General features: G+C 36.6%; 1 protein-coding gene across 15 annotated transcripts in view; it reads right to left on the minus strand.

Annotated features, from left to right (window-relative positions):
- The window catches only part of LOC101741218 (CUGBP Elav-like family member 1), a 417,033-nt gene that overhangs the window by 125,379 nt on the left and 272,470 nt on the right, over window positions 1–19,184 (minus strand). For 13 of the 15 annotated variants that reach the window (XR_009974452.1, XM_062671375.1, XM_038014367.2 and 10 more), the window contains one exon: window positions 17,872–17,954. The exons of the other annotated variants lie outside the window; for them this stretch is intronic. Coding sequence is in view for 12 of the 13 variants with exons in the window: in XM_062671375.1 (XP_062527359.1) it covers window positions 17,872–17,954 (83 nt within the window). In the remaining variant the exon portion in view is untranslated. The remainder of the gene's footprint in view (window positions 1–17,871; window positions 17,955–19,184) is intronic. 15 annotated transcript variants of the gene reach the window in all.

Genomic DNA, 19,184 nt, shown 5'->3' on the forward strand with positions numbered 1-19,184 from the left:
TTCTTCGATGTTTGAATATTGTGTTAATTACCGCTTAAGATATATAGTAGTAGTGGGTAATGGCCTGGCGTGTCTTGACAAGCGACGATAAACACTTACTATCAGTCGGGCCGTATGCTTGTTTGTTTACAGAGACAACATAAAGAAAATACTTTCCAATTTCAAGAAAATTATAAGTTACAACGGATGCGTCGGAAATATTAAATAGTAAATATAATAATGGCGGGAAATGAATCCGTAAATATAGTTTTAATCTTTTGAATAATTTTGTAAAAACGAAAAAAAAACATTTCTTTCTATAATATAATACATACGAGTATAACTATTATATGTTCAAAAGATGTATTGGGAATATCGATGAAGCTATTGGTTTTGTATTTGATATAATGACAAAGTGAATATTCTGCTTTATTATTTGGTACAACAAATTATAATTAGACATAACGAAGTCAAAAATAAGATCTTTCTTTCTACTTCTTATAATATCTTGAATCAATTAAAATTAATGTGACACGAGTGAAGGATCAAGTGAAAAATAATACCTTAACTTATAGCAATAAAGTTGCAAATAGTCAAAGAATATATAAAATGTTTGGGCAGGTGTCAATTTTTGACAGTGGTAACTTAAGAGCTGTACCAGTGATATTATTTGTTCTATTTATGGATTAATTTAATAATTTAACACAGATAATTTAAAACAACACTGCCATGTCCATTTCACTTATGGCTCAACTGTAATGAGAAAATACCATAGTTGATAAAATTAAGAAAACCGTTTTTAAAATATATAAAATTCCCAGTATTTTGTTTATTTTTCGCGAGTCGTAGAGACGATTAAAACAATTTTACGTTGGAATTTAACCATTATTATTTTCATGAGCGCCCTCGGTACGTGACCACGAGCGTTGTAAACTACGCGAAACATAATAAATTCTAAAATTAAAAGAATAAACGCCATTTATATCCATAAAAACAGGCTTACTCATTAATTTCTACTTCTTTTTACTTTGGTCTTAGTTTATGAGTGCAATTTTACAGTTTTTGAACTAAGCGTAAAATGGCATAATCTTATACCTTTAAACGAGCAATTCTTGTATATTAATATATATGTATATAATCTGAATCTCGGAAACGGCTCCAACGATTTTCTTAAAATTTAGTATACAGGGGATTTCGGGGGCGATAAATCGATCTAGCTACGATTTATTTTCAGAAAATGTTGTTTTATTCGTGTTTTCAATAAACAACTCTTCCCGACATCTATTGGCGAATAATAATACTATTTTTCTTTATTGAGGGCAATTTAACCAATTTAAATTAATTAAATAATAATTAAATAATTTAATTTAATTCAATTTAACCGATTTAAAGATACATAAAGTTGGCGTTATCAAAAAAAAAACGAGCAAAGTTCGGTCATCAGCAAAGTGAGAATTTGAATCAATTGAAGAGTAAACGTGTCGCAGAACCGATGGCCGTTGGAGCAGACGCGTTCGGGACTGGAGACCACGTACCGGTAAGCGCAGCGTTAGGCGTCCCCCTGCCCGGTGGACCGATGACTTGCGGCGATACGCTGGGAAAGATTGGATGCTGAAGGCGGAGGATCGTTAATTGTGGGGGACTATGGGAGAGGCCTACGTCCAGCAGTGTAGAGATACAGGCTGATGATGAAGGGTAAATTTTCGATTCGATTGATTCGGATTGTCGATAATCCCATTCTCACGGATCGTTTGGAGCCTCTGGGTCTGCGGAGGGACTTCGGTTCCCTCTGTATTTTGTACCGCATGTTCCATGGGGAGTGCTCTGAGGAATTGTTCGAGATGATACCAGCATCTCGTTTTTACCATCGCACCGCCCGCTACCGGAGTAGAGTGTATCCATACTACCTGGAGCCACTGCGGTAATCCACAGTGTGTTACCAGAAAAAAAAAAAAACTGAAGTAAATGTCAGGACATTACTGCCGCAAACGAATTATTGGTAAGTATTAATATCACATATTATAAATGTGAAGTGTGTTGGTTTGTCATTCTTTTACGTATAAAAGAAGCAACTGTGATTGACATTTTTATAATGCGATTAGTTTTAGGTCAACTAATGACATAAGCTACTTTTTATCCTGAACAAAAAGTACTTTATTTTTTACGGGAAACTCTTTCGTTATTTTCTTTAGAAAAATTAAGTGACTTATGTCCTTGATCGCGCAGGCGAAACCACGGGCTACATCTAGTGATTCATAATAATTTGCTATCCTAATTTAGTCGTTTCGCTTCATGAAGCCGATAAGAGGGGACCATAAACTAGGGTGCATGTCGCATAGCGCAGTCCGTGCCGTCCGGTTTCCTTCCGGTTCATTTTGTCCGGACGAGTTGACCGGACATCAATCATGGCGGGTCGGGGACACTGCCAAAGTGTCATGCCAAAGTTGTTAAGCAATATTGATGGCGAAGAATTTCGATAAGATTTCGAAACAATTTTCATTAGTGTGGCGAGTGTGCGTTTTATAATTATTAGCTACGATTTTCAGTCGGGCTCAAGATCTAAGAGGCCTATGGACACCGCTATGCAGATGCTATTGCTCAATCTGAAATAAGCCTAAGTGTTAAGTCTTCATTGCGTTGGAATGACTGACGACTTTGTAATTTTTCGGATTGGGCGGCATTATTGCGTCGTTTAAACACCACATATATTATTTCTTTCTTTTTTTATTGCCCTTGTAGGCAGACGAACATACGGCCCACCTGATGGTGAGTGGTTACCGTCGCCCACGGACTTCAGCAATGCCAGAGGCAGAGCCAAGCCGCTGCCTACCGCTTAATACTCTCCACAAGCCTCTTTTAAACTCTGCTCCAAGGGAGGAGCGATGATAAAAAGGAGATGAGGGGATCATCTCAAACAATTTCACGTGACTATCGTACTGTTAACGCTTTATTAATTTGTTAAATCAAGTATGTATTCACAAGTGAAGTATATAAGTGAATTACACAAGGCTACAGAGTACTGATAAGCAGATGAAGAGTACGATTTAACATCTTTTTTTTAAAGGAAATTTGACACTAAAAAACTTGAGCGCAAAAAATTCGATTCTGTTCTAAATATGATTCGTTTTAATTTTATTAAAGCTTATTTATGGCCATTGGTAACTCGTCTTTTCGGCCTTATCAATTTAGTAAGATTGTCCAAATATATTTCAAATATTTTATAAAGATTACGGGAACGTAGCAATCGACCAAGACTTAGGTCGACTTTTTGAAAGAACCTATTTTGTACTATTTTTCCACGATTGTTTTTCTTATATTGTTATATAAACGGTTAATTTGGTTATATTGGTTATATTTAGTTATAATTTGGTTATAATTTTGCATTACTACACTAAGTTCTAAGGCAGGAAAACGTTTGTGAATTTTCAGAATAAACACTCTCTTTTAACCCGTAATGTAAACGAAACAAAAAGTACCATTCGACATCGCAGACAAAATTTCATTTATTCCGCTTCACCGAGGAAAGCACACGACAATTCCGCGTGAGGATAATATATCCGGGTCGTCCGGCGACCATAAGAAATCATCACGGTCGTGTAGATAAAGAAATAAAGACAGCTCTACACGCGTCCGTGCCGTGCAATCAGGGAAATTGAAAGGTCGGGTCGGGTGCGTCTTTCCGCTACATTGTCTTATCCGGCCGTGCATCATTTCGGATCGAAACCGGACCCATAGTACGGGATAAGGAATAACCGCGGTCTCTGCCCGTGCGGTTATTTTAATAAATCCACCGTTTTCATTCGCCCGGGTAGGCCCGGATCTTTGTAAAGGATTCGCATCGGGATAAGTCGAAAACGGGCTTATTTCGGTTTCTGTTTTCCTTAAGTCGTCACTAGGGTTTTATATTTGTTGAACACACAAATAGTGACGACGTGATTTAAGTGAAATCATTGTACTAGTGAAGTAGTGAATTACATTAGCGGCGATGTACTTATTTTGCACTTATTGGCTTCTTGAAATATGGACTAAATGAATTATTTAGGAATCATGTCATGTCCTTCTTCAAACGAGGCTTGTGGAGAGTATTAAGCGGTAGGCAGCGACTTGGCTCTGCCCCTTGCATTGCTGAAGTCCATGGGCGACGGTAACCACTCACCATCAGGTGGGCCGTATGCCCGTCTGCCTACAAAGGCAATAAAAAAAAAAACCTAAAAATGGTAACATGACTTTGGAAATCTAGGAAATATTATGCCCAAAATTAATTATTCTTAATAGAGACGCTCTCTAATGTTTCAAGCATTTAAATTGGTTTATCAAACGTTAGCTACGATAGAATATTAACAAAAAATATAGTTAATAGATCACGTGTTATAAATCACTTGAATCACGACCGCCGCTTACGACGAACGAACACAGACATCAACTATGCAAAGTTTCCGGGTGTGTGATATCACGGACATAATCAAGACGGGCCCTTAATAAACATATCAAGAAGAGGACGAAGCGTGTAAGACCCCCAAGTGTGGGGACAATCTCCGCCCCCCCACCTCCCCCCGAGGTGGTGACCCCTTAATGGGGGACATTATGAAATATGAGGGCACATTTCGGTCCGATACTGGGATTAAAGGGGGCCCCGCCGCTAATCTCTGTCTGACTTCAACAAAATTGCTCATTGCGTTCGACAAAAGAGCTACAAATTCGACACGGAACATTATAAGAGCGTTCCAAATTGAAAAAAGTTTAAGTCGCTATTGAATAATCGATTTTAGTTTTAATTGCACTAATTAAACAGGAGGTTTTTGGGTGGAATATTTTACGTTTTTAATAAAATAATTATCTACTGTTGTCTATTTGATTCGTTAACAATCTATTTGCCGCTTCAATGGCGTGAATACACAATACAATTCTGGTTAAATCCGGTTAATTAGATCCTCTCGTGTTGCCTATTACTGACCTTTGTTCCTTGTAATTCGGTTGCATTGTTTCGACTGGTTTTGGTTTATTAAGTGCAACAATAGTTTAGCTTGGGCTATTACATCCATATACGGAGCTGTCAAACTCTACCCATTTTGGTGTCTGATCTCTTATTTGACTTTGATCAGATCCGACAGAAGTTTTCCTGAAAATTTCATCGAAATCGGCCCGGCCGCTTCGGAGTCTATGCGGAACATAGATATAAGCATTGACCTTTTTATACACAGAGATAGAATTCAAATTAATACATTTTTCTTTTTGTTTGTCCTCAGTGTGCTTATATGGAATTTATCAGGTTGTGATAAAACTTGGTGCAGTTGTTATTATTACATCTGGGAAGGTTTCTATTACTGTACCATTAAACTACATTAGGTGGCGCTAGTGTAGTTTCAACAATTTCGTGCATTTTATATATACTCAGAAATTGTCAAAGAGGAACGCGGCCGAGTTTAACTAGTTTTTAAAATCAATAAATATCACGAAAAAACATGATTATTGTACAACATGAACCGACAATAATGATGGCATAGATAGATTAAAGAAGAAACTACACAATTCAGGTAATAATAAAATATCATCACAAAATAAGCTAAAATCAATCTTAATTTGAAGTTAAGCGTAAAATATTAATCGTAAAACGGTTTTATATTATTTTATTTGCTCGAAAAACTTGTCGTGGTGACAAACAATAGCAAATTATATTTTGACGGCAGCTTCAAATGTCATCAGCTTTCAAAATCAAATCATTCAATGCGCGGCACAAAGAAAACCTCAAACGAAATTATTTCACATAAAATCGATAAACCCACTCGAACAATAGTCTATTCAAATTTAAGTATGTGACGTGTGCGAGTTTCCGTCTCTAAGCTATTTTGTAGTCTACCATGGGACTCATGGGAGTTGGGTGCAGTAATTTCTTGAGTAAGATTTTTGGAATAGTTCGCGAATTTTGTCCCGCCACCCTCATTGACGGGTCCAACGGTGACCGCACTGCTGTAGGCAAGAATTCAAAGAACTCGTGGAACGATCAATTTCCTTTAAGTCGGACAAAAGGGAAATTTAGGTGCAGCCGAGTGAATTTCGCAGGCTACGGTATAATGTTTTCGAATAAATACCAGAGTATTTTACTTGAAAAGTGTTCGTTTATTAACCCTTAAAGCGCGAGCTGTCGTTAGATCGACTCTACATTAGTGTGTATAAAGCACGGACAGTCGGAATACCGACTAATGCGCAGTTTGATTAATGGTATTAGGTATCGACCTGTATGGACGTGTCTTATAATAAGTTAATAACATTTATAAATAATATTTTAAAATTATTTTGCTGTGTATTCGCCATTGATTTATGTATATTTTTTTAAGGCAAAATAATTCATAATTTACTTTTTTAGAAATTTCTGCAGAATATGTAAAAATAAGCTCTGCACTAAAAGAGTAAACGAGAATAAACGGAGTGCGTTTAGAATTATTATTCATCAGTAATTTATACTAGTCGAGTATTCAACTTAATTTTCGAAGAAGAATAAATACGACACTACCAATGAGATGATTGTTCTGTGGTAGATATAGACGTGTGATGCAATGCGATCAATACCGTCAAGTCTGAGTTCAAAATCAGCCACCAATGTTTCCGGTGAGGAGAGATAAAGCGTACTGTCATCGCGGACGGCTGAAGATGACTGCCACAATCCTGTCTGACTTCGACATCATGTCATGTTCTTATTCAGGTTCTAGTGCAAACGATTTCCATGTTAAAATTAACATTAGAAGAGCAGTGGTAGATGGCCTTAACTGGGATTCGTAATAATTTGTAATAATAGTAATTAAACCTATTATTTCCTTGACCGACTCTTACAAGGCGGATGCAAAACTTAACGCAATAGAAGAAGACGAAAAATAAAAGGCATCTAATATTTAACTTTAATAAAATTTGTTTTATCGAAATTATGAGTAAGTTGTAAAAGCGGTTCCACTGTTTTTTTTTATTACTCAGATAACTGGACGAGATCACGGCTTACTTGGTGTTAACTGGTCACCGGATCAAATTGACTTCAACAACATAAGTGCCGTCAACCACCTTAAGACCTCAGTTTTATAGTACAACGGCTAGCCCACCTTTCAGACCTATAGGCGGGGCGGTGGTACCTATTCGTACGGGAACATAAGACTTCTTCTTTCTAGTCGATTTCCTACGTAAGCTCCTCGACTTTGCCCTGTCTTCAGCATTCTTCTGTATGAGGTTATACTTCTCGATATCCGCCTACCGCCTAACACAAGACGCCCTACCACGAGGTTAAAGTTTCCGCGCAACCATGCTAGTGATACAACAATAGAATTTCGTTAATACCGGGGGCGCGTATGTACCCACTGACCGTACACAGGCCGGACGCGGGCGAACTTTGATCGATAGCCTCAGATTTATGATCGAGTTTCCCCGGTCTTAAGTAATTGACTGGCTCCATTAGGCCGTAGGGATGTTACAAAGAAACGAAATCCTTTTTTTTTTCTTCGTAATATCAGGGAAGTACTATATTAATGGGTTTCGGTATAAACGGTTATACAGTTTAATTGAAGCTTAGAGTTTATATCTCAAACGGCTAGCGGATTTCTTGTTGTTGTTTCGGGCAGTGGACTGTATGTTCTATTGGGTCGTGCTTTTTATATATTTTGTATAATACTAAATATCGTTTAAGAGGTCAAATCGAATGTCGAAAAAATTAAGATATAATCGAACTGACAAAGCTTGTACCCAAACAAACGGACCGATTAAAATATGACGAGTTGGTAAATTTGTTAAAAAAATATTTTCTATACTAAGGCTTTGGAGAAATTTTTGGACGTAACTTCTGATGTGATGTGCAAAAATCAAAACAGCAAAACAAAAACAAAGAAAAGTCAAATCAAATTAGTGGTGGTAGGACCTCTTGTGAGTCCGCACGGGTAGGTACCACCAATCCGCCCATTTCTGCCGTGAAGCAGTAATGCGTTTTGATTTGAACTGTAACTATACTAAGACCTTAGAACTTATATCTCAAGGTGGATGGCGCATTTACGTTGTAGATGTCTATGGGTTAATACCAGGTTGGCTGTGAGTTCGTCCACCCATCTAAGCAATAAAAAAAAGCTGGTCGCTTTTCAACGTGATACTAAATATAACATTTACCCTACGATAGAATCAGATATGTGAGCGTTACAAAAACACATCAGATCTGTGACATTAAGACACAGTATACCCGAGACACGCACTGAATCAACAATAAGGAACATCACACAGCGAGAGTACATGACGTGAACTGCAATAGATTTATTTACATTAAAATAAAACGTTCGCTTCTTCGAGCTTTTCCCAACGTGATACGTGAATTGAATCATTGAGTCGTGTGTGGTACCGGTCGTATTGTTATCGGTACCAACGATTTTATAAGTGATCTATTGACGGTATAGACAATAGAGTGTTATTTTGTGACTTCTGTGTTTTTTTTTTTTTGTAATTGTCTGTGTAATCGTCTGTGTTTTGGTACAATTAAAATCGATTTGAATGAAAAACACGTTCGAGTCCAGATACTCTCTGTTTTATTTATTTGGTCGACCTATAGCTGAGAAGACAAAGCGTACAATATTCAAATGAAAAAACACATGATTCCTTAAGAAACATAAACAACTAGTAAAAAATTTTTTTTTAATTTTTTCCGACAAAGTTTACGGACAGCCCTAAGGTTTCTGGGTTCCGCCAGGGCGGTTATTGTTCGGAATTCGGATTGTTACTTTGTACCGGGTTCCGAAGATTACTTGGGAATTAATTTCATTTCTGTTTAACTTCTGATACTAAACCGAAAGATTGTAATTAACGTTTTTGACTATGTTGTCTGAGAGGTCAATTGCATCATAGGTGTAGCGACTCTTTTTTTGAAGTCCCCTGATTACTATTACTGCGACATACTACGGTTCATCAGTAGAAAGCAGCTTGGCTCTACCGTTGGCATTACTGATATCCAAGAGTTCGGTCATCGTTCTCGTCGAACCGGACGAAGGGCTTGGGGAGTAAATTAACCCACAGACACAGCCCATTGAGTCTCGCCAGATCTTCTCAGTGGGTCGCATTTCCGATCCAGTGGTAGATTCTACTTGATGGATCACGCTGACATAGCCTCTCAGCTTAGGTAGAAAAAAAAACGTCAGTCCACAGTGGAAGTTAAATAATAATCAGTCAGTTGGAGTAGCCTCAAGTATTACTCTCTTCCTAACGTTGTACTAATTAAGGGTGGATCCCAGCACCATTTAATACTCTTATTGCAGTCACGAAGCTATAAAGCTTTTCAGTTTGAACGCTGTGTAGGTGTAGTAAGCCTACTTCTCAAGGAGGTATTGCGGTATCTCATCCATCGGTTTATCTACCCACGATCATAGACCGGTTGCGATTCATGCAATTATTTAAACATCCCGAACTTGTCAATAGTTAGGAAGGTATCTGCAAATGTAGTATTGTAATGGCAAGCATTTATTGCTTAATAAATTATTCTAGTATTTTTTTTGCTTCCCAAAGACTGTAATTTATTGCCGTTTCTGTTTTCAGAACGGTGTCATACAGCCTTTATGAATTCCACGTATTATTTGCTGAACCTGAAATTTCCCAATGTCCGGTTTTAGCGAAATACGTATTGTTAGTACCTACTTTGGAATTTCCCACAGTGTAAGATTATTTTGATTAAAAAATATTATGAGAAAAGTTTTGAATACAACTTAAATTTACTAAAATACATCTAGTCCTGACGTGGACGTCAAATGATAAGACATCAAGGCTAGTCAATTGTTCCTCTGTATTTTGTTTGGTCGGGTCAGTACATTTGTTTTAAAATAAGATCTATTATAAATTTCAATTTTTATAGATCTTATTCATGAACGTGATCATTACAAAATCAAAGCAAGCAAAAATATATTCTGGCTTGACGGATGCACGGCCGTTATACAAGACAAGTTGAGGCTTCGACCTCATGTCTCAGAGTGGGCGACACGTAACCATTTCACACAAGGTACGTCATAAGTTCGTTCACTCGTGATCGCAACAAAAAATAAAAAAAAGCAATGTACCTACTCTCTTCATAAATGTCATCACTAAAATTGAAAGCCTCATAAAAATCGATAGAACCGACAAGTGCTCATTCCGTGAAAGCGTTCCATAGTCCAGCAATAATAGTTCAAGATAGTCATACTCTCGGAAACTCAAAAATAACCTTTTATCAATTCTATCAATATCTAGAGGTCACTCGAATCGGATTACTTGTTCATGGAGCACTTCCTTTACCTCACTTACATTATGATATTTCTTCGAATTTAATTTATCCGATAGACTAAAGCCGAGGTCATCTCGGGAATCATAATTAGAAATAAAGAAAAGAAGACCTAGTTCAGTGGCACGTGTTTGGTTGTTGGTGAACGAAAGCTCTCTTGAAAATTACGGACAAATGTGGCCCAGTGGATTAATGCATGCCTTTATTTCTAGCACACAACTCTATTTCCCAGATCAAACGAAGCTCCAGTAAATTAGAATTAGAATAGAACACATATCTCTCAGGACTTGTACCTTTTTCTAGATACGGATACTCTATATCGTTTTCTTAATAACGCATTTGCAAAATTGGATCATGATTTGATTAGTAGTTAAGACGTGAAAGTGAAATGAAAAACACTCATTTTTTGCATTTACAATATTGCTATGTGTTTATGTTATCTGCAAAGGGTCTGTATCATGTTTTTAATCAACTATGAGGGCATCGATGATTTTCCTTTCCCCATTTGTATCGACGGGTATTATCTTGGGTATATTGGGTATCTATCTCATCGGACATTGCCAGAAACGACTATATGGTCAACTTTTGAGTGGTGAACATCAAGTTTTACGATCTCGTGAGGCGAATTAAGGGTTTTGGACCGATAAGGTGTTCGTCAAGCCGTGTTAGAAGTGAAAAAAGAATTGACCACGCAAGGAAGGTTCGCCTTGGACTAAAATAAACAAAAGGAAGGCACACCAACGCGCGGTGACTTCCAACAACATTTTCCGTTCCTGTCTTCGTTCTCCATGCTCTAAATTTAATTTTAAAAAAATTACATAGCACCAAGCGATTACAGTATTTATCGATTGTGTTTTTTCAAGTTTAATAGTCATTATTTTACCATTAAGCAGGCCGAATGCAGGCAACATTGGAGGAAGCTGATGCAAAAACTGGACTAAGATGGTCACGACCCTCAGTAATGAGGAAGCGATGATAAAGAAGAAGAAAATTTTACCATACGTCAACGCGTTGACAGTTGGTCTAATCAAAGAGCCGTGTAAGGTAATAAAATAAACAAATATTAAGATAAAATTTTGCCCATTAATGTGAGCGAGCCTCAAGGAACCCCTCGTGGCTATTAGTTATTCACGAACCCAACTTTGCTTTCGGTTATTATTTATTTAAAGCTAAACTATAATTATTGTGGTCCTGGCTTTAGTTCGGTTCCTGTGGCTTCGCTTCTGTTTATTAATTAAATAGTTATTCCAATGTGACTGCTGTCCATTTTCGTGAGGCTTTCAATATATTAGGGACTTTAAGTAAGTGCACTGTTTCTGGAATTGTATTTCGAATTGAATTGTTACGTTTCGTTTTATTTGTAGATAGTGACCCGCCCTCGCTTCGCTTCGGAAACATTAAAAAACACATGAAACCAAAAAAAATAAATTTTTTTTTTTTTAAAAAAAGTAGCCTATGTTCATTAGGGACAATGTCGGCTTCTAATGGAAAAAGAATTTTTCAAATCGGTCCAGTAGTTTCGGAGCCTATTCGAAACAAACAAACAAATCTTTCCTCTTTATAATATTAGTATAGATACATTTGTAGCTAAATGTCGGATTAGAGCAGGCGAGCGCGCAGTTTACCTAGTGTTAGGACGGTCTTTTTACGAGTATCCACAGTGCATTTCCAGAGGTCTTTTTTTGCCACGTACCATCCGGCTATGGAATGGGCTCTCCTCCACGGTGTTTCCCGAGCGCTATGACATATCCTTCTTCAAACGAGGCTTGTGGAGAGTATTAAGCGGTAGGCAGCGGCTTGGCTCTGCCCTTGGCATTGCTGAAGTCCATGGTGGGCGACGGTGACCCCTCACCATCAGGTGGGTCGTGTGCTTGTCTGTCTACAAGGGCAATAAAAAAAAAAGAATAGAAGACTGTATACATCAGAATATGGCATATAAATTTATTCACATGCCAAAATCTGGAAATTGGGTTTAAATTTCATATATTATTTCTTATTATTGACAAGTCGCTCACCCATCATCCAAACTGTTTACTTATTCATTATAATAAGCTTGTATTTTAACTGTGCTTAACTTTAAACCCAAGTGCTCATATAAGCTTACAAGATAATCTTTCCAATTAGTATAATATTAGAAGACAAGAATTTCTTTTCTTTTTCTTTATTGCTTAAATGGGTAGACGAGTCCAGGGCCCATCTTTTTTATGTATATTTTTTTATTGCTTAGATGGGTGGACGAGCTCACAGCCCACCTGGAGTTAAGTGGTTACTGGAGCCCATAGACATTCACAACGTAAATGCGCCACCCACCTTGAGATATAAGTACTAAGGTCTCAAGTATAGTTACATCTGGGGTTAATTGGTTACTGGAGCACGTAGATAGCGACAATGTAAATATCGCCAGTTGTATAGTACAACGACTGCTCCACCCTTCAAATCGAAATGCATTAATGCTTCACGCCAAAAATAGGTAGAGTAATAGTATCTACCTGAGCGGGATCGGTGTGAGCGCATGTATGATTTCATCAACTTTGATCTTCCCAATTCCATGGTCTTGCCTATTTCTGCCGCAAAGCAATTATACGTGATTGTTTGGACGCATGATTACTTTGCTGTGCTCGCGGTTAGGACAACCGTTGTCATACAACTGAGACTTAATCTCTTTTTTTTTTTTCTTAGATGAGTTGAGCAGCTTACACCTCACCTGGTGCTAAGTGGTTACTGGAGCCCATCGACACCCACAGCGTAAATGCGCCACCCACCTTGACATACAAGTTCTAAGGTCTCAAGTATAGTTACAACGGCTGCCCCACCCTTCAAACCGAAACGCATTAGTGCTTCACGGCAGAAATAGACAGGGTGGTGGTACGTACCCACCCGCGCGGACTCATAAAAGGTCCTACCACCAGTAAATTAAATCTCTTATTAAAAATACGTAATTTCATGTCACAAACTGACAAACCATTCCAGTAGCCACTTATTATTGAACTCCGAGTTCGTTCTAGAATGTAAAAAAATTGAGCATACAATGAATAAATGCATGTGTTATGATTAAAATAAAAATTCGTTTCACAATACAACGTTCAGGGGACATTTAAAAAACAAATACTGGTATGAAAACGATAATAATCGAGATGATATCGGTACTACGCTTCGCAAACATAATCGCCCCGGGAGAGTTACCAATAATGAGAGAATAACAATACGCATCGATAAATGTTTTTGTGTCATTATCGATTCATGATCGAATTTTGTTTCGAATGAAAATAATCAGCGTTCTTAATGGCAACGACAGAATATTGCAAATGGCTATTTTTTACCAAAGGGTATGCATTGTTAAATCTAGTTTTTTAATGTTGCTACTGGTAAATGTGATTCTTTTTTTTACCTTCCTTGCTTTTCAAGGCTCGTAAACAATTAAAAGTACTGTTAAAACAATACTTTGCACGTTTACGGTCACAAAACAACAAGAAAAATAAAACCGTAAATTGTTTACTATAAATCTTAAACATCGCAGGTAATCGATTACAAATCGTCGTGGCCTAAAGGATAAGAGGTCCGGTGCATTCGTATATAGCGATGCAACGGTGTTCGAATCCCGCAGGCGGGTACCAATTTTTCTAATGAAATACGTACTTAACAATTGTTCACGATTGACTTCCACGGTGAAGGAATAACATCGTGTTATAAAATCAAACACGCAAAATTATAATTTGCGTAATTACTGGTGGTAGGACCTCTTGTGAGTCCGCACGGGTATGTACCACCGCCCCGCCTATTTCTGCCGTGAAGCAGTAATGCGTCTCGGTTTCAAGGGTGGGGCAGCCGTTGTAACTATACTGATACCTTAGAACTTATATCTCAAGGTGGGTGGCGCATTTACGTCGTAGATGTCTATGGGTTCCAGTAACCACTTAACACCAGGTGGGCTGTGAGCTCGTCCGCACATCTAGGCAATAAAAAAAAAGGTGCGTGTACTTATGTACGCGCGTAAGAAGTTATACTTTATTTTTATTAAATTTATTTCTTTTTTTTAATTTAAATTTTAATCAATTTGAAAAAAAAAAACGATTAAACAACATCCTCAAACACGCATATTGGACATCCCTTTTCTTGACATCGTATTAATTCGGTAATTCTCGGTACGGTTCGGAAAGTTCACCTGCGGCTATATTCAGACTCGCCAAGTTACGTAGGTCGTATTGTAATGAGCGATTTAGTGGGCAACTTCATTCTGTTTCAATTTCACTTTCATCAATTTTTCATAACGCGCCTAAAGAAGTATAACTTCAATAATAATTTGAATGTATCGAATCGCAGTTTGTAAATAATGTTGTACATATTGTTGTTTTCGACAAGAGAAACAAAAACTAACAAAAACTAACGTTTTAAAATCAAACATATAAAATTGTTACACGTTCTAATGCAATCTGGGTATATATGCACTTGGGTTCATTGGAAGACTCGTTTATATGTAATTTGTATATAGGTCAAGAAAAAAATAAAACCATGAAACAAAATGATTATTGAAAAAAGCAAATATCCGATCTTTTGCGATGCGTCAATTAACTCTTGCGTCAATAACTATGTATTATAAAATAATACGTATTAATGGCATGGTTTACAACTGAGCTGAAACCATTACAGTTTTAGAACAGAAGGCGTATTCAACCCTATCATCTTGGATTATCGTCATCACGGATCCTCCTGATCCATTAACGGTGTTTTTAGGCACTACAAGCACCGGTCTACGTCCTCGTCGAACCCGTCGCTTGCGACGAAGGGCTCGACGAGCGAATTAACCCACAGACATAGCCCACTGAGTTTCTCGCCGGATCTTCTCAGTGGATCGCGTTTCCGATCCGGTGGTAGATTCTGCGAAGCACTGCTCTTGCTAGGGTCAGTGTTAGCAACTCTCCGGTTTGAGCCCCGTGAGCTCACCTACACATGCTAGGGTAAGCTGAAATAGCCTCTCAAGGCTATCAGCATAGGTAGGAAAAAAAAGGGTTAAATTCTACCGCGAATCATTTATATGCGTTTCGGATATAAGTACGACATAATCATTGTCCATGCCAATATTATAAATACGAAAGTGAGTTTCTTTGTGTGTTAGTTACCCTTTTACTTCTTAATTCAACGTTGTAGTCACTTTAAAAATTATGTACATTTTATTAATGGTATAAAAAAGAACATAAGGCATTTATTACATCCAGGCATCAAAAATATGTTTTTTGTTTTAAACTAGCGCGCATTAAACCCCTGATAAAAGCTAGAACAAGTTCAGATTTTGATTTTACTTCTTAGGGCCAATGATGGCGGTCACGTTTTATTTCTATAGACTTCGGTAGCCACTTATTCCATGGTGAGTTTTTAGCGGCGCATATAAAATATTGTGACGTCAACACAATCGCGTGATGTTCAACCTGCCGCTATCGTCGAGTGAGAGTAGCGTTCGGAAATCAATCGACAGAGGAAAAACCCCTCGATAATATAATGGAATTGAATTATCGCTGAGATGAAGATGAGACGAGACGGGGACACGAATAGGGCTGTCCGATTATCGTTGTCCTTTTTCGGCCTGCGAATTTTGTATTATTGTAATTATTTTATTCACATCAAATAAAGTTTAGCCTAGTAAAACTATAGCACAAACTGAGTTGCTCTATAAATAGAAACAACATTTAAAGCTATTGCTTCACCAGTTTTTATGTTTTTTATATTTCAATATTAAGAAATGTTTTAATATTTCTAATGTTCCTTCTTCTAATGTTTCAATATTCAAATTATCATTTATGTCACCTTATAATTAAACAATAAGTTTCCTTCATCGTGGAAGTCAATCGTGAGCATAAATTATCTACGTATTACTTACACTATACCTTATATACATATTACATATACTTTAAGCCACAAAGACTGACGACGATGGTGTATTCACATTTACCTTGCTATTTATCTATGTATTTATAATTTTTGTTTTTTTACTTTACCGTTTTTCTGTTCTGAGTGAAACTTATATTCAAGGCAACAATAAATTCACCTTCTTAAAGCATATTCATATGCATTAGAATAACAGATAAACTAATACATCATTTGAAAAAGAAAAAAAAACATATTTTTGATTACGAAAAAAAAAAAACTTTTGTTTTATCGAGCATCCCTATTTTAATAGAAATGGTGGAGCTCTGTAATTCGATTGTATTCGGTAACAATCGGTAGTATCGAGAATGGGATGTTTGTTCGTCCCCCTTCTCTGTATATTTGTAATAAAGAAAATTGTTATTACCCAGCAACAGGCGGACACTATGAAGCGCATTCGATATAACGTAAGCGAATGGTTTTTATTGAAAGTCCCGTTTTTCAAAGACCTGTATATTAATGGTTTCATTTTAATAACACTGTGGGATTGAATCCCGATTTTATTAGTTAGACTAGCGACCCGCCCTCGCTTCGCTTCGGAAACTGTAATTTATTATTAATTTCTCCACTATTTAATGGATGTTATTATACACATAAACCTTTCTTTTTAACCACTCTATCTATTAAAAAAAACCGCATCAAAATCCGTTGCGTAGTTTTAAAGATTTAAGCATACATAGGGGCAGAGAAAGCGACTTTGTTTTATACTATGTAGTGATATTACAGTTACGGTGAGCTTTTCCGGAAAATTTTCAGAAGGCCACTATTGCTTACAACATTGGAGTGCGTTTTAGGATTTCATTTCATATAATCTTATTATATTGTATCTATATATTGTGATACAGTAACCATTTTTAAATTTGTAGGCTTATGTTTTATGAGACTAATCTACGTTAGTAAAAAGGTTAGACTGTAAGTTAAAGTGGGTGCTAAATTTCTTATGGTTATCTGGAAGACTGCTCTAAGTTTATGTATGTATGTTATATGTTATGTATTTAAGAATGCACATAAACATGTAACACATTATATTTACATGATATTATGATCTAGTATACAATAAAATATACCCTATATAATTATTTAAGTAAAATATATCGTATTTGTAGGTTTGAATTGCTACCTTACTCGAAAAAAAAAAACAATCGAATGCATTCTTTGAAATAGCAATGCACTTTGATTTTGTGCTTATTCTGTGTAAAATATACATCACTTTATTATAAAAAATGCTGCCTTCAAATTCTATCATAGCTTCATAAATTATTAATTAAATTAAGAAAACTATTATATCATAATATATTATCAGCGCAAAACTAATTCCATTTACTTAAACAAAGAATGGCATTTTTAATAATTTTATCAACATTAGAATTTCATAGTCCATGTTGTAGTAAAAATCTCATGAATGACAATTGCTATTTTAAAATTGGAAATTTTCACATTTTTCTTGACGCTACTAAAGTTGAAACGGTAACAATGTATTTTCGATCGGTACATTTTCAGATGATTTACTTTCTTATATACGAGTATGTACGATATCGATTATTGTCCGAGAGCGTTACTAATCGTAGTTCTTCAAAATCAAAATAATCGATTCACAAAAAACGATTCACTGTTAGAACAACACTAATATCACACGCACAACATGGTAGGGTTGACAAAAAAAAACAAAAAAAAAGAAAATAATCAAAAACAACAACATTAAACGCACTTACCCCTGTCAATGTTTTGATATTGTGCAAAGCGTCCTGGGCTTTCAACGCGGCCTTTCGTGTGAAAAACGTCACAAAACAGCACCCTGGAACAAAAGCGGACGCTAACGTATGAGACGTTTACACGACGAACAACGGAGGAAACTCTAATGAGGTTAATAAATAATGTGATACGTTGACAAAAAAAAATTATCCAAAAAATTATGCTTCAAAAACAAACGATATCTGAAAATGATAACATATTGACATTGAAAAAAAAAAAAAAACTTATATTACTTTAATAAAATACGTCAATTTTTTTTCAAGTGCTTTTTACTATTTATCATAATTTTTTTTTTATACAATTCAACTATTATTTATATTTTGCTCTAGAGTCATTTTTAACTTGAGTGAAAAAGAAAGTTTTTTTTTGTCAGAACTCATGAAATGAACAACTCTTTCGAATTGTATCAGAAATGTATTCGTTTTTTTTTTACGTTTCTTCATAAAAATGTATTAATAAAATTAGCATAATTCTTTCATCAATGCATCACATGTTCACATAAAACATTAAAGTCTAATACAAACTAAAGCACATTTTACGAGACACATTTACATAAAAAATCTACTAGAATAGGTTTATTGGTACGTATTTTTGGTAAAGCTGCAGGCTTAAATCGTCTATTTGATGTAAAATTGTAAAAGGATCATCCTGACGTGGTTAACCTTATTAGGGTAACTGGTATGACAATATTCTGAATTCTGAAAATATCCAGTACTATCGATATAAAATAGGTGGAATGAAAGAAGTTTTAAAGGTCCCATAAACTGAGTTTACTGATGGTAGGACCCCTTGTGAGTCCGCACGGGTAGGTACCACCACCCTGCCTATTTCTGCCGTGAAGCAGTAATGCGTTTCGGTTTGAAGGGCGGGGCAGCCGTTGTAATCTTAAGGTGAGTGGCGCATTTACGTTGTAGATGTTTATGGGCTCCAGTAACCACTTAACACCAGGTGGGCTGTGAGCTCATCCACCCAGCTAAGCAATAAAAAAAGAAAAAAAATAGTTCACCGAAGGCACGCATGAACAATTGACTTGGGTTCCAGATGTCTCGAACGGAGTCCGCGATGAACATTTCGTCACCGACTAGTAACGTCAGGCTACCAATTCGTAATTAACAGGTGGTTTAATTAACCGAACGCGCCTCGGTGTACTGAAAAGTGGTTAACTTGATTTAAGAGCTCGGAAATAGTTTAGAAACTTGATAGAGAGAGAGAGCGATTTATGTTAATTCGAAAGGAGCTGCTGTGTGTCCCGGGCGTAAGATCGAAGTGAGAG

This window comes from Bombyx mori, chromosome 12 (genome assembly GCF_030269925.1).
Source record: "Bombyx mori chromosome 12, ASM3026992v2".
Taxonomy (NCBI): domain Eukaryota; kingdom Metazoa; phylum Arthropoda; class Insecta; order Lepidoptera; family Bombycidae; genus Bombyx; species Bombyx mori.